Source organism: Physeter macrocephalus, chromosome 9 (genome assembly GCF_002837175.3).
Source record: "Physeter macrocephalus isolate SW-GA chromosome 9, ASM283717v5, whole genome shotgun sequence".
In the NCBI taxonomy this organism is placed as follows: Eukaryota; Metazoa; Chordata; class Mammalia; order Artiodactyla; family Physeteridae; genus Physeter; species Physeter macrocephalus.
In genome coordinates, this window is record NC_041222.1 from 80,308,361 (window position 1) to 80,323,090 (window position 14,730).

General features: G+C 38.7%; 1 protein-coding gene across 9 annotated transcripts in view; it reads right to left on the reverse strand.

Annotated features, from left to right (window-relative positions):
• FANCC (FA complementation group C) overlaps positions 1-14,730 on the reverse strand; it is a 325,534-nt gene that overhangs the window by 309,608 nt on the left and 1,196 nt on the right. The window contains exon 1 of one of the 9 annotated variants that reach the window (XM_055087268.1): positions 4,827-5,049. The exons of the other annotated variants lie outside the window; for them this stretch is intronic. Coding sequence (XP_054943243.1) covers positions 4,827-4,829 — 3 coding nt within the window. The 5' untranslated portion in view covers positions 4,830-5,049. Of the gene's footprint in view, positions 1-4,826; positions 5,050-14,730 lie in introns of those variants that run through there. 9 annotated transcript variants of the gene reach the window in all.

Sequence of the window (14,730 nt, forward strand, 5' to 3'; positions counted from 1 at the left end):
TTTCTCGTCACAGAAAATACAAATTCTGTAACTATGTATGGTGACGAATACTAACCAGACTTATTGTGATGATCATTTAGCAATATATACAAATATTGAATTATTATGTTGTATACCTGAAACTAATATATGTCATTATACCTCAATTAAAAAATGAAAAGTTCACATATACTTTGATTTGGCAATCCAATTTCTAGAAAGATATACTACAATTATAGTTACTCATGTGCAAAATGACATGTATGCGAATATTTCTGGTAACATTGTTTGCAACAACAAAAAAATTAATCTAAATCCATTGTGTTGCATTTACAAACTAAATAAAATGTAACTATTTAAAAGAATGGGGCAACATTCTGTATACTATTAGGAGAGACTGCCAAGGGATATTATTAAGGAAATCCATCCTCATTATTCACTAGTTCTGCATTTGTGAATTCATCTACTCGGTATAATCTTCCTGTAACCCCAAAATCAATATCCGTTGAACTTTTCTGTTCATTTGCAGATATGCACAGAACAGCAAAAAATCTGCATCACCCTGTACACTTATTCTTAGCTGACTGAGGTTCAACAACATGTCTCTCTGCCTTCTTGTTCACTGCTCGTACTATAAACAAATTTTACTTTGGGGTCTATTTAGTGTCATATTTTTCACATTTTTATGCTTTTTGTGGGTGATTTTGCTGTTTAAAATGGCCCCCAAGCATAGTGCTCAAGTGCTAACTAATATGACTAAACACAAGAAAGCTTTGATGCACGTTATGGAGAAAACATGTGCCTTATAGTTACAGTGGCAAGCTCTGTGGAAGGCAACTTGTTAATTGTTTAATAGGTTTTTATACTTTGGGGAATTTTATATCACTTGCATGTACTGCTAAATCAAAAGATACATAATTTTATAAAAGAAAAAAAAAAGAAACCGGCAAATCCTGAGACAGGGCAGACTTCATGATTGATCTACCTCCATCCTATTCCCCTCATGATAGCAAAATAGCTCAGTCATTACAGGAGTCCCATTACACATCATACCACCCAAAAAGAGAGTATAGATGAGATGCTGTTGCAGCATCCCCCCAAGTAAAAGACCTCAAATGTTTTCAGACTGTACTTGTTTAAGCTTATGTCCATCCCTAAGCAATGACTGTGATCATGCAAATTTTATTGCCTATTTTAAGGCAGATTGTTTTAAGCCAATCAGAGTCTACCGCAGGAGCTAGAAGTGAGATGTGTGTTCCCTGAAGTCTATATAATGGTGACTTCTGAAAGAAAATCCAGGCCCTGTTAGGAAGGAGAAAAGCAAGAATGGATGCTGGGTAGGCACCCAGCAAGGTCAACAATCCTGAAGAAGCAGGCTAAGAGTTGTAGAAATAAAGCATCCACACATAAGAAAACAGTATAAATTACAGTGCATAAGGACCAGAAATGATCATCAAGCAATCAGGGCTTGGTAAGGAAATCTATGGATACAGCACATAAATGTACGAACAAAATCAGAGAAATGGGGTTAGGATTAAGTACAAGGAGGACTTATAATGTGATTGCTCTAAACAAACAACAACAACAAAAAAGGAACCAGCCCAGGAGGATGTTGGAAGTCATTAAGGTAAATAGCACCTCCAGATTCCTATGAAAGAAGCCAATTAGTTTAGCAGTTCTGCACCTTCAAACCTGACCAGGTAAGAGATCATAGAGCCAAACTCAAATTCTTAAATAATGCCTGACCTGAATAATTGTGTGTATGTGAAAAACAGCAGTCTCAAAGTGTCTTATTGGCAGTTACCAGAGTATCAGACCCCAGATCTCAGATTATGCTAAAATAGATTAAATTTACACAAAATGTTTATATAACATATATATTATGTATTACAAAATCAGTGTTGGGCCCCTAAAGGAAAATGAAAAAACAACAGTCCTAAAAATCTGAAAAATGAAAACCACGGGGTAAAAGGTAATAAGAAGTATAGCCAGACAGATGTAAAGTCATGCCATCTGGGGGTCCTACCCACTGGATGCCATTAGCACTGACCACAGCACCAATTCCCTTCCTCTTCCCCTTCTCTCTTACCCCCAACCCCACTTCCCTTGATACCTGTACTATTTCTAATTTTCAGAGGCCTGAAAGAAGCAAAGGAAATACAAAGCCCAATTCATCACTATACTTTTGTACAGTGACATACATAAGTCATATTCTCACCAAAACCTACCTTTTGTGATATGGAAGTGGTAATAACCCTAAGGTTTTACTTTCACACTTCAAGAAAATGAATAGGCTAAATACTCTCACCACTCACTATCTCTTGAGAAGGTTGGAAGCAAAGATAATGGATTTAGCTAGTCAAAAGTAAAAAAAAAAAAACAAAAAAAAAACAACTAAAGAATATAGGAATAGCAAATATAAAGAGGACCCACTACCTTCTAGTGCTAGAATTCAGCACCCAAGGAAGAACACCCCCTTTGACCTTACCCACCATGCACGCAGTAAGATCTAGATCTTGTTGGAGAGGGCACAGCCACGGCTCACTGAATGACAGTGAAGTGTCTATGGGTGCTGTGCCGGTAGAACTTGCTGGAAATCCACCTTTTGTAACTTGCCAGATACTTACCCTGTAGGGTGCCATGGTCACAAGGAGGTGTCTCACCAGAGGCACTCTGTTACAAAATCACCTGAGGGGAATGATGGGGTAAGTTGCTGGCAGCTGGGTGCTGCTGGCCATAGTGCACAATAGGACTGGGCACTAAAAAAGCCACACATGCCCAGGAGCCTGCCAAAGGAGCCGCAAGTCCAAGGAGCTAGGCAGTGGGGGAGCCGTGCTCTGGAGGAACCACTCAAGCTACAGGAGCTGGGCACTGGGGAAGCCATGTGGGCTGCAGGAGCTAGAAGTACTTGTCCTGACGGTATGTAAAATATCACACTGGTCTACAACTTAAACAACATTATGCTGATTGCATCTGATGAACAGGAAATAACAAGTACTCTAGATGCCTTATTAACACACATGCCAATAAGTGGTGAGAATAAACCCCACAAAAATTCATGGGTCCCCCACCTCAGTGAAGCAAATAGGGTTTAATAGTTTGAAGCAGAAGTTTGCAAACTTCTTCTATAAATATCCACATAGTAAATATTTTAGGCTTTAGGGATTCTGTCACATATTCTTTTTGGGGGTTTTTTCAAACACTTAAAAATATAAAACATATTCTTGGCTCACAGGTCACACAAAAACAGGTAGCAGGCCGAATCAGACCCACAGGCCATAGTTTGCTGATTCTTGATCTGGAGTATGTTGAGGTATCCTCTACAAGGTGAAATATAAGTTTCTCTACCTTGCACCACCTACCATGAAAAGAATCATAATGGTGAGGTAATTTTTTTGAATTTTGGAGGCAACATATATCACATTCGCATGTACTGTTTTGACCTGTCTATAGAGTCATGGGTAAGCTGTCTGCTTTGAGTGGGATCAGAGCAAGAGAAGGCTCTGAAGCTAGATCCTTCAAGAATAAAGATCTGCTCATTACCAGGCAAAAAACCCCAACCATCTAAGGCTCTGGCTGAGGGCAAAGGAAATAGGGAATAAGTTGTGGAAAGAAGTCACAGATATCAATTATAGCGCTGTGGTCAACTAGAGGAACAAGGATTGTAAGTAGTTTTGCATACTTACTATTTGCTTATTATATGTGTGTGTATATATATATACTCACATGTACACATATGTTAGCAAATTTCCTTCTCTTTCCTTCCCATTTTTATCTTGTGTACAAGTTGTTAGAAGTTAGCTTTATAATTCTGTCTTTAAGCAACAGAATATTCAGTGGGACTATTGCTGATTTTGAAAAGTAATATAGTAAGCAATTAATACAATGACTTGGAATTGTGCATTTGCTCATTTGGGGAAAGAGTAAAATTTGTTCACTTGTAAGGACAGCTTTACTTTGTTGGGTAGAAATACAGTTGTTTTGTTGTTATACAGCCAAAACAACAGGCCTTAATAAATTTTAAAAGCACATGTTCTGGGGGACTTCCTTGGTGGTCCAGTGGCTAAGACTCCACACTCCCAATGCAGGGGGCCCAGGTTCAAACGCCAGTCAGGGAACTAGATCTCACATGCCACAACTAAGAGTTCGCATGCCACAACTAAAACCCAGCACAGCCAAATAAATAAATAAATACTAAAAAAAAAAAAAAGCACATGTTCTGACCACAATGGACTTAAATTTAGAAATCAATAACAAAAATGTATGAAATCCTAAAATATTTGGAAATTAGGCCCACACTTCTAAATAACCAATGGGTCAAAAAAAGAAATCACAAAGGAAATTAGAAAATATCTTGAACTGAGGACAAAAACAAAGCATATCAAAATTTGGGGGATGCAGCCTAAGCAGTGCTTAAAGAGAACCTTGTAACTGAACAGGTGTATTAGAAAAAAATAAAGGTCTCAAATCAATAACTTAAGCTTCTACCTTAAGAAACTAGAAAAAGAACATCAAACTAAACCTAAAGCAAGCAGAAGGAAAGAAATTATAAAGATCAGAGTGGAAATCAATGAAATAGAACACAGAAAAACAACAGGTAAAATCAATGAAACAAAAAGTTGGTTCTCTTTTGATTTGAAAAGATCAAAACCAATAAATCTTTAGCTACACCAGCAGTCCCCAACCTTTCTGGCACCAGGGACCAGTTTTGTGGAAGACAATTTTTCCACAGACCAGGTGGGGGTGGGGGGTGGTTTCAGGATGATTCAAGCACATCACATTTATTGTGCACTTTATTTCTATTATTATTACATTATAATATATAATGAAATAATTATACAACTCACCATAATGCAGAATCAGTGGGAGCCCTGAGCTTCTTTTCACTTGCCACTCACCGATAGTGTTTTAATATGTCTGCAAGCAATTGATTTATTATGGTCTCTGTGCAGTCAAACCTCTCTGCTAATGATAATCTGTATTTGCAGCCACTCCCCAGTGCTAGCATCACTGCCTCAGCTCCACCTCAGATTATCAGGCATCACATTCTCATAAGGAGCGCGCAACCTAGATCCCTCACATGTGCAGTTCACAGTAGGGTTTGCACTCCTATGAGAATCTAATGCCGCTGCTGATCTAAAAGGAGGTGGAGCTCAGGTGGTAATGTAAGTGATGGGGAGCGGCTGTAAATACAGATGAAGCTTCACTCTTATGTCCGCTGCTCACCTCCTGCTGTGCAGCCCAGTTCCTAACAGGCCACAGACCGCTACTGTGCGTTGGGCACACAAAGTTGCATTTGGTAACAAAAGATTAAATGTTTTCCCCCTAAGATCAGGAACAAGAATGTCCACTCTCCTCACTTCTGTTCAGCAATGTATTGGAGATTCTAGGAAAAAAAAAAAAAAAAACCTAAAGGCATCCAGATACAAAGAAGTAAAATTGTCTATATTCCCAGTGACATGATACTGTATGTAGAAAATTCTAAGGAATTCACAAAAAAATCTGCTTACAGTAATAATCAAATAAGGTTGCAGGATACAAGATAAATATACAAAAATCAACTGTATTTTTACATACTGGCAATGAACAATCCAAAAACGAAATTTGAAAAATAATTTTAATCACAATAGCACCAAAAAATGAAATACTTCAAAATAAAGTTAACGAAAGAAGGGCAAGACTTGTACACTGAAAATTACAAAACATTGCTAAGAGAAATTAAATATCTTAAACAGAAAGACATTCCATGTTCATGTTAAGATGGCAATGGCAATCCTCCCCCAAACAGATCTACAGATTCTATGCAAATTCTATCAAAATCCATCACAGTAGGCTTTTTGGAAAAAATGACAAGCTGATGCTAAAATTTATATGGAAATGTAAGGAAACCAGAATAGCCAAAACAATTTTGAAAAAGAAGAAAAACATCGGAAGACTTATACTACCCAATTTCAAAATTTACTACAAAGATACCATATAATAAAGACAGTATGGTGCTGGTGTAATAAGAGGCATAAGGATCACTCAAACAGAAATGAGAATCTGGAAATAATTTATGGTCACTTGACTTTTAACAAAGGTGCCAAGGCAATTAAATGGGGAAAGGTCCTTTTTTTTTTCTGAACACATAGTGCTAGAACAACTGGATATTCATATACCAAAAAAGATGAATTTGAACTCATACCTCATACCATACACAAAAGTTAACAGAAATTGATAATAAACCTAAAGAATGATCCAAAAAAAACTGATAAACTGGACTTCCTCAAAATAAAAACTTTTGTATTTCAAAAGATACCATGGAGAAAATGAAAAGACAGATAACAGGCTGGGTAAAAAAATCATTTACTGAAATAACTTATAAAACATATATCTGATAATTGACTTGTACTCAGAATATACAAAGAATGCCTACAGCCCAGTAAGAAGGCAAACCCAATCCAAAAAATGGACAAAAGATTTCAGTAGACATTTCAAAGACAACATAGCAACAGTTAATAAGAACATGAAAATATGTTCAACATCATTAGCCAATGGGGAAATGCAAATTAAAACCAATATGAGATACTACTTCACAGTAAGGTGGCTATAAAAAAGACACAATAACAAGTGAAGATACAGAAAAATTGAAACCCTCATACACTGCCTGTGGGAATTTGATATGGTACAGCCATACTGGAAAACAGTTTGGCAATTTCTTAAAAAGTTAAAACATGAACTTACTATACAACCCAGTAATTCCTTCATAGGTATCTGTCCAAGAAAAATGAAAAGGTATGTCCACACAAAGACTTGCACATGAATGCTCACAGCAGCATTATTCATAATAGCCAAAAAGTAATAACAACTGAAATGTCCATCAACTGATGAATGGATAAACAAAATGTGGTATAATCATACAATGGTTATTCATCAATAAATAAGAACAAATTACTGATACATGCTACAACATGGATGAATCTCAAAAACTTTATACTAAATGAAGCCAGGCATAAGACAGCACTTATTCTATACATCCATTTATATGAAATGTCCAGAAAAAGTTAATCAATAGAGACAGAAGGCAAATCAATGGTTGCCTGAAGCTGAAAGCCAGCGCCAGGTTTGAGTACAAAACTCGCATGGGCAAACTTGTTAAGGTGATGCAAAACTTCTAAAACTGAATTGTGGTGACCACTGCACAATCCCCAAAATTTACTAAATTTACTAAAAATCACCTAATTATTTAGAAAATAAGGATATAGTTTCCAAAAGGTGATTTCCATATGAACTCTACCTTCCTGTAACTAGAGAAAGGTACCAGGAAGATTATAGATGTTCCTATATTAGAGATCTTAACAGAGATCTACACATGCAGCAGAATTTATGAAGAGCCTAAGAAAATGGACCAGATAACTGCAAAGTCTCTTCCAAAATCAGTCCAAAAAAAAAAAAGTCTGATATGTAGTAGAAAATTTAAAATGCTCAAGATTTGCCTTGTTATCTAACTTTTCTGATGAAATTTTTAAAGTTTTTCCTTCTCTACTTCTACTGCATTTTTATTAAAACACTGCAAAGTCAGTGCACTTCCCCATAGGTGTTCTTTCATATTAAAAATCAGTCATTCAAGATCTATGAACAAAAACAGAGAATGTACATACCCCAACCTAAAATAAAATTTAATAAATCCATTTAAGGGAGGGGGATCAAGATAGCGGAATAAGAGGACATGGAGCTCACATCTACATGTGGAATAATTCTCAAGGAAAACTAACTGGAAACTGGCAGAAGAAATCCTATTAAATCAAGGCTGTTATAAAGATACATACATAATTGAGCAGGACAGAAAGAAAAGCATCAGCTGGACCTGAGCCCCTAGGATGGGACTAAGAGGGAAAGGGAGATCGCATGGGCAGACACTTACCTTGGGGAGTGAGTGGGGCCTATGCGGAGGAGACAAACCCCTTTGGCTGACTGGAGAACTGCCGGGACAGACAGAAAGACGGGAGAAGCCAAGACTCCACTAGTAAGAGGTACATGGGTGCTGGCTCACCACCAGACAGGGAGGAGAGAGGTCTGCCCTAGCGGCTGCTTCCTTGCCACACTCCCCAATCCACACCAATCCCATGCTTGGCACGGGATCTAGGGTAGCCAGGACCTGGGGAAAGACTCGATCTAGTGACACAGAGGAGACATGGGGGCCTAAGGTGTGGTCCAGGTGAGGCAGCAGTGGCCATTGTTGATGCTTACTCAAACAGCACCAGAGAAGCAGCCCAGACTTCTGAAAGCAGCGCAACTGCTTCCCCCAACCACCAAACCATGCTCCCCAGTCCCAGCTAAGTGAATGCTCTGGCCTTGCCCACTCCACGCCACACAACAACCTAGCACTAGATCTGGGACAACCACAACAGGGGAAAAGACACATCATGAGCTGCGTCTGAGCAGAGCTGCAGATGCCTACAAAGGCAGAACATCAGGTCTTTGTAAGCACATGAGTCCCATTTGCTACAGTACTCCCCTCCTTTGGGGCAAAGGCCCCAGTGCAGGGAGAAGGAAAAACACACACTTAAAGGAAACAGAGCCAGTTTCAGTCCAACCTTCAGCGCATCCTCTTCAGCAACCTGGGAGCAGAACCTGCCCCTTACAGGTTGGCTACAGCCACTGAGCAGAGAGCAAGTCCTGCCTTACACCCTGCACAGACTCTAGCTCCCCAATCATCAGCCACACCCCCTACCAAAGTGATAGCAGCCAGCACACTCTGAGGAAAAACATGACTGGCATCCACATCAAATTCAGCCCTAACACCAAAGGCACTGGGCACACACAGTCTACACAGGGATGCTCCCACATAAGAACACTCCTTCATGACCACAAGATATAACTGTTTCACCTAAATTCATAGACAGAGAAAGTTACATAAGATAAAAAGGCAGAGAAACTACCCTCAGTTGAAAGAGCAAGAGAAAACCCCTGAAAAAAATAAATAATGAAACAGAGATAATCAGCCTACCAGACCCTAAATTCAAAACATTGCTAATAAAAATGCTAACTGAATTAGGGAAGAGAATTGATCTCAGCACAGATCATTTTAACAAGAAACTAGAAAATATAAAGAAGACCCTATCAAAAACAGTTCAACTTCTGAGATTAAAAAGCACTCCAGAAGCAATGGATAGCAGACCAAATGACACAGAAAAACACGTAGTGATGTGGAAGATGAAAATAGAAATCACCCAATCAGAACAGCAAACAGAAAGACAAATGTAGACCTTTTAGAATATGTTTGAATTTAAATGACTATCAGTTTAAAGCAAGCAGATATAATTATGGGTCAACATATATGAACCCCATGGTAACCACAAATCAAAAACCTATGATAGATACACAAAAACCAAAAAGAAAGGAACTCAAGCATAGGAGAAAAGAAAATCATCAAACCACAATGGGAGAAAAAAAAAAAGAAGAAATGAACAAGGAAGAACTACAAAAAACAAACAAACAAAAACAAAAAACTGGTAAACAAGGAATAAAATGGCAATAAGTACATATCTATCAATAATTACTTTACATGTCAATTGGACTAAATGCTCCAATCAAATGACATAAGGTGGCTGATTGGATAAAAAAACAAGACCCATCTATAAGCTGCTTATAAGAGACTCACTTCAGTCACACACAGACTGAAAGTGAGGAGATGGAAAAAGATATTTTGTGCAAACAGAAACAACAAGAAAGTGGGGGTAGCAATACTCATATCAGACAAAATACTAGACTTTAAAACAAAGGCTATAATGAAAGACAAAGAAGGGCATTATATAACGCTCCTACACTGTTGGTGGGAATGTAAATTGGTACAGCATCTATGGAGAATAGTATGGAGGCTCCTTAAAAAACTAAAAATAGAGCTACCATATGACCCAGCAATCCCACTCCTGGGCATATATCCAGAGAAAACCATAATTCGAAAGGATGCATGCACCCCAATGTTCACTGCAGCACTATTTACAACAGCCAGGACATGGAAGCAACCATGTCCATCGATAGAGGAATGGATAAAGAAGATGTGGTGCATATATACAACGGAATATTACTCAGCCATTAAAAAGGGATGAGGGGCTTCCCTGGTGGTCCAGTGGTTAAGACTCCGCACTCCCAATGCAGGGGGCCTGGATTCGATCCCTGGTCAGGGAGCTAGATCCCACATGCTGCAACTAAGAGCCCCCATGCCACAACTAAAAGATTCCCCATTCCGCAACTAAAGACCCCACATGCTGCAACAAAGATCGCACACGCGGCAATGAAGATCCTGTGTGCCGTGACTAAGACCTGGCACAGCCAAATAAATAAATAAATAATAAAATAAAATAAATAAAAAGGAATGAAATAATGCCATTTGCAGCAACATGGATGGACCCAGATATTGTCATACAGAGTGAAGTAAATCAGAAAGAGAAAGACAAATATCGTATAATATTGCTTATATGTGGAATCTAGGAAAATGGTTCAGATGAACTTATTTGCAAAGCAGAAATAGAGTCATGGATTAGAAAATAAACTTATGGTTACCAAGGGGTGACGAGGCAGTGGGATGAACTGGGAGAATGGGATTGACATATACATACTACTATTTATAAAATAGATAACTAATGAGAACATACTGTATAGCACGGGGAACTCTACTCAATGCTCTGTGGTGACCTAAATGGGAAGGAAACCTAAAAAAGAGTGGATATATGTTTATGTATAACTGATTCACTTTGCTGTACACTTTGCTTTACAACATTGTAAAGCAACTACACTACAATAAAATAATAACTTTTTTAAAAGGGGCATTATATAATGATAAAGGGATCAGTACAAGAAGAGGATATTATACTTGTTAACATACATGCACCCAATACAGGAACACTTAAATAATCAAGTTTTATTTATTCCAGGGTCACAAGGATGGCTCAACATACACAAATCAGTCAATATGATACACCACATTAACAAAAGAAAAGACAAAAACCAAATGATCATCTCAATAGATGCTGAAAAAGCATTTGACAAAATTCAACATCCATTCATGATAAAAACCCTCATCAAAGTGAGTATGGAGGGAACATATCTCAACATAATAAAGGACATTTACAACAAATCCACAGCCAACATAATACTCAACAGTGAAAAGGTGAAACCCTTCCTGCTAATTTCAGAAATAAGACAAAGATGCCCACTCTCATCACTGCTAATGGAAGTCCTAGCCACAGCTACAAGACAAGAAAAAGAAATAAAAGGTATCTAAATTGGAAGGGAAGAGGTAAAACTGGCTCTATTTGCAGATGACATGATACTCTATATAAAAAGCCCTAAAGTTTCCACCTAAAACTATTAGAATAAATGAAACCAGCAAGATTGCAGGATACAAGATACAAGTTTAACCCTCCCAGACTTCAGATTATACTACAAAGCTACAGTAATGAAAATAGCATGGTATTGTCACAAAAACAGACACATGATCGATGGAACAGAATACAGAGCCCATGCACCAATGGTCAATTACTCTACGACAAAGGAGGCAAGAATATACAATAGAGAAAAAACAGTGTCTTCAACAAGTGGTGCTAGAAAAACTGGACAGCCATACATAAAACAATGAGATTAGAATATTTCCTCACATAGTATACAAAAATAAACTCAAAGTGGTTTAAAGACCTAAATGTAAGACCTGAAACCATAAAACTCCTAAAAGAGAACATAGGTGGAACATTTTTACATAAGTTGTAACAATATTTTCTTGGATCAGTCTTCTAGGGCAAATAAATAAAAGCAAAAATAAACAAATGGGGCCTAATTAAACTTTAAAGCTGTTGCACTGCAAAGGAAACCATCAACAAAATAAAAACACAACCTACAGAATGGGAGAAAATACTTGCAAATAATGCAACCAACAAGGGGTTAATATCCAAAATGTACAAAGAGCTCTTACCACTCAACATCAAAAACCAAACAACCTGGGCTTCCCTGGTGGCACACTGGTTAAGAATCCGCCTGCCAATGCAGGGGACATGAGTTCAAGCCCTGGTCCAGGAAGATCCCACACGCCACCAAGCAACTAAGCCCGTGCGCCACAACTACTGAGCCTATGCTCTAGAGCCTACTAGCCACAACCACTGAAGCCCGCGCGCCTAGAGCCCATGCTCCACAACAAGAGAAGCCACCACAATAAGAAGCCCGCTCACCACAACGAAGAGTAGTCCCCACTCACAGCAACTAGAGAAAGCCTACGCGCAGCAACAAAGACCCAATGCAGCCAAAAGTAAATAAATAAAATTTTAAAATAAAACAAACAAAAAAAACCAACCAAACAACCCAGTCAAAATATGGGCAGAAGTCCTGAATAGACATCTTTCTGCAACGGGAGAGGCCGCAACAGAGGGAGGCCCGCATACCACAAAAAAAAAAAAAAAAAAAAAAGGCTACAAATAACAAATGTTGCCAGGGATGTAGAGAAAAGGGAACACTCCTACACTGTTGGTGGGAATGTAAATTGGTGTAACCACTATGAAAAACAGTATGGAGTCTCCTTAAAAAACTAAAAATAGGGCTTCCCTGGTGGCGCAGTGGTTGAGAGTCTGCCTGCCGATGCAGGGGACGCGGGTTCGTGCCCCGGCCCGGGAGGATCCCACATGCCATGGAGTGGCTGGGCCCGTGGGCCATGGCCGCTGAGCCTGCGCGTCCGGAGCCTGTGCTCTGCAATGGGAGAGGCCACAACAGTGAGAGGCCTGCATATCACAAAAAAAAAACACTAAAAATAGAACTACCATATGATCCACTTCTGTGTACAGTCTCTGGAAAAAATGAAAACACTAATTCGAAAAGATACATACACCCCAATGTTCACAGCAGCACCATTTACAATAGCCGAGATATGAAAGCAACCCAAGTGCCCATCAACAGGTGACGGGATTAAGATGTGTAGTATATATATGCAATATGTTAGCCATAAAAAAGAATGAAATACTGCCATTTGCAGCAACATGGATGGACTTAGAGAATATTATGCTTAGTGAAATAAGTGAAACAGAGAAAGACAAATACTGAATAGTGTCACTTGTACATGAAATCTAAAAAATAATACAAATGAAGGTATATGCAATAACAGAAACATGCACAGATGTAGAAAACAAACTTGTGATTAACAACGGGGAAAGGAAAGGGGGGGAGAGCCAAACTAGGGGTATGGGATTAACAGATACAAACTACTATATATAAAATAGATAAGCAACAAGGATACACTGTATAGCACATGGAATTATGTCCATTATCTTGTAATAACCTATAATGGAGTATAATCTGCAAAAATACTGTATCACTATGCTGTACACCTGAAACTAACACAATATTGTAAATCGAGTATACTTCAATTACAAAAATAATAATAATACATTTGGTGCTGATTTCCAGCCTGACTTGAGGCTCCGCCACTACCAACCTGGAACTGCCACAGATGTGAGATTTCCTCAGCTGTCTCTGTGGCCTGGATAATCAATCCAACTTTCTATTGGCTAGGCTAGCCTCCCTGTAACTGGTTTTCATAAATACAAAATTTGTATAATTGTTACTGGAACTACGTGCTGAAATATGGAACTTGTTAAAAGTACCATTTATTTTAAAATGTACATGCACAGTTTCACATACAAGCAGCAGCACATCTTTCACATCCAGCCAATCAATCAAGTTAATGCTTCCTATTAGAGAACGGAACAAAAAATTCAGATATTCCACTACAGAGTTTGCCTTTCTTTTCTGGGGCCTTAGTTAACGTTTTTCAAGAAATCAAGAGGTATATGACTAAATAATAAAAAGAATGAATTAAAATGTATTATATACCAAGGTATAATTAGCTCAACTCTAAAGAAGCAGGACCTAACTTTTACTCTGGGGGAAAGAGGCCTTTGATATAACTAGGAAAAGCAAATTCTTTTTTGATGCAGTCTTTCTTGTACACGTATATGAGTAATGTATATGAGGGCTTATTTCCCTGCGAATCTGGCACAGTACATTAGACTGAAACATCAATTTGATTTAAGCTTAATGGATAAAGTCACAATGAATATATATTTATCTAAGTTTATGTATAAATGACCCCAGCACACAGTATGAATTCTATCATTTGTAACCACCTTTCCACCTCTCATGAGGGGAGTAATGAAAAACTGTTCTGAGCTGCACATCACTAAAGGTGAGTGACATCCAGAAAGAACTGAAGTTGGGTGGTCCAAAAGTGCCTGCTCATCTGATAAATAACTCAGTCACATCTCAGTTAAGATGCATTAAATGGGACACAGGTTAGAATGAAACCAGGAGCCCGGGAGCTTTCCAACAGTTTCAGATTAGGACAAACGCAGAGGCACATACAGGTCTTTGCTGGAAAATTCCTTGGCCTTTATTTGACATTCTGGTCCCAAATTTCTGATGTTTTAAAAACTCCAAATCTTTGGCCCCCTCCCGACTTTTCTAGCCCATACAACATGACCACAGAGGGTTCATGGTTGTAAACGCGCCCACGTAAAAAAATTTGAAAAAAGCAAGCTAAACAAACACACCCCACCCCCCCCACCCCCCCCAAAAAAACTCTCAAAGGCTTTGTACGCTATTTGGCCTGTCATTCAAAAAAAGTGAGTTACTGGGCTTCCCTGGTGGCGCAGTGGTTGCGAGTCCGCCTGCCGATGCAGGGGACACGGGTTCGTGCCCCGGTCCGGGAAGATCCCACGTGCCGCGGAGCGG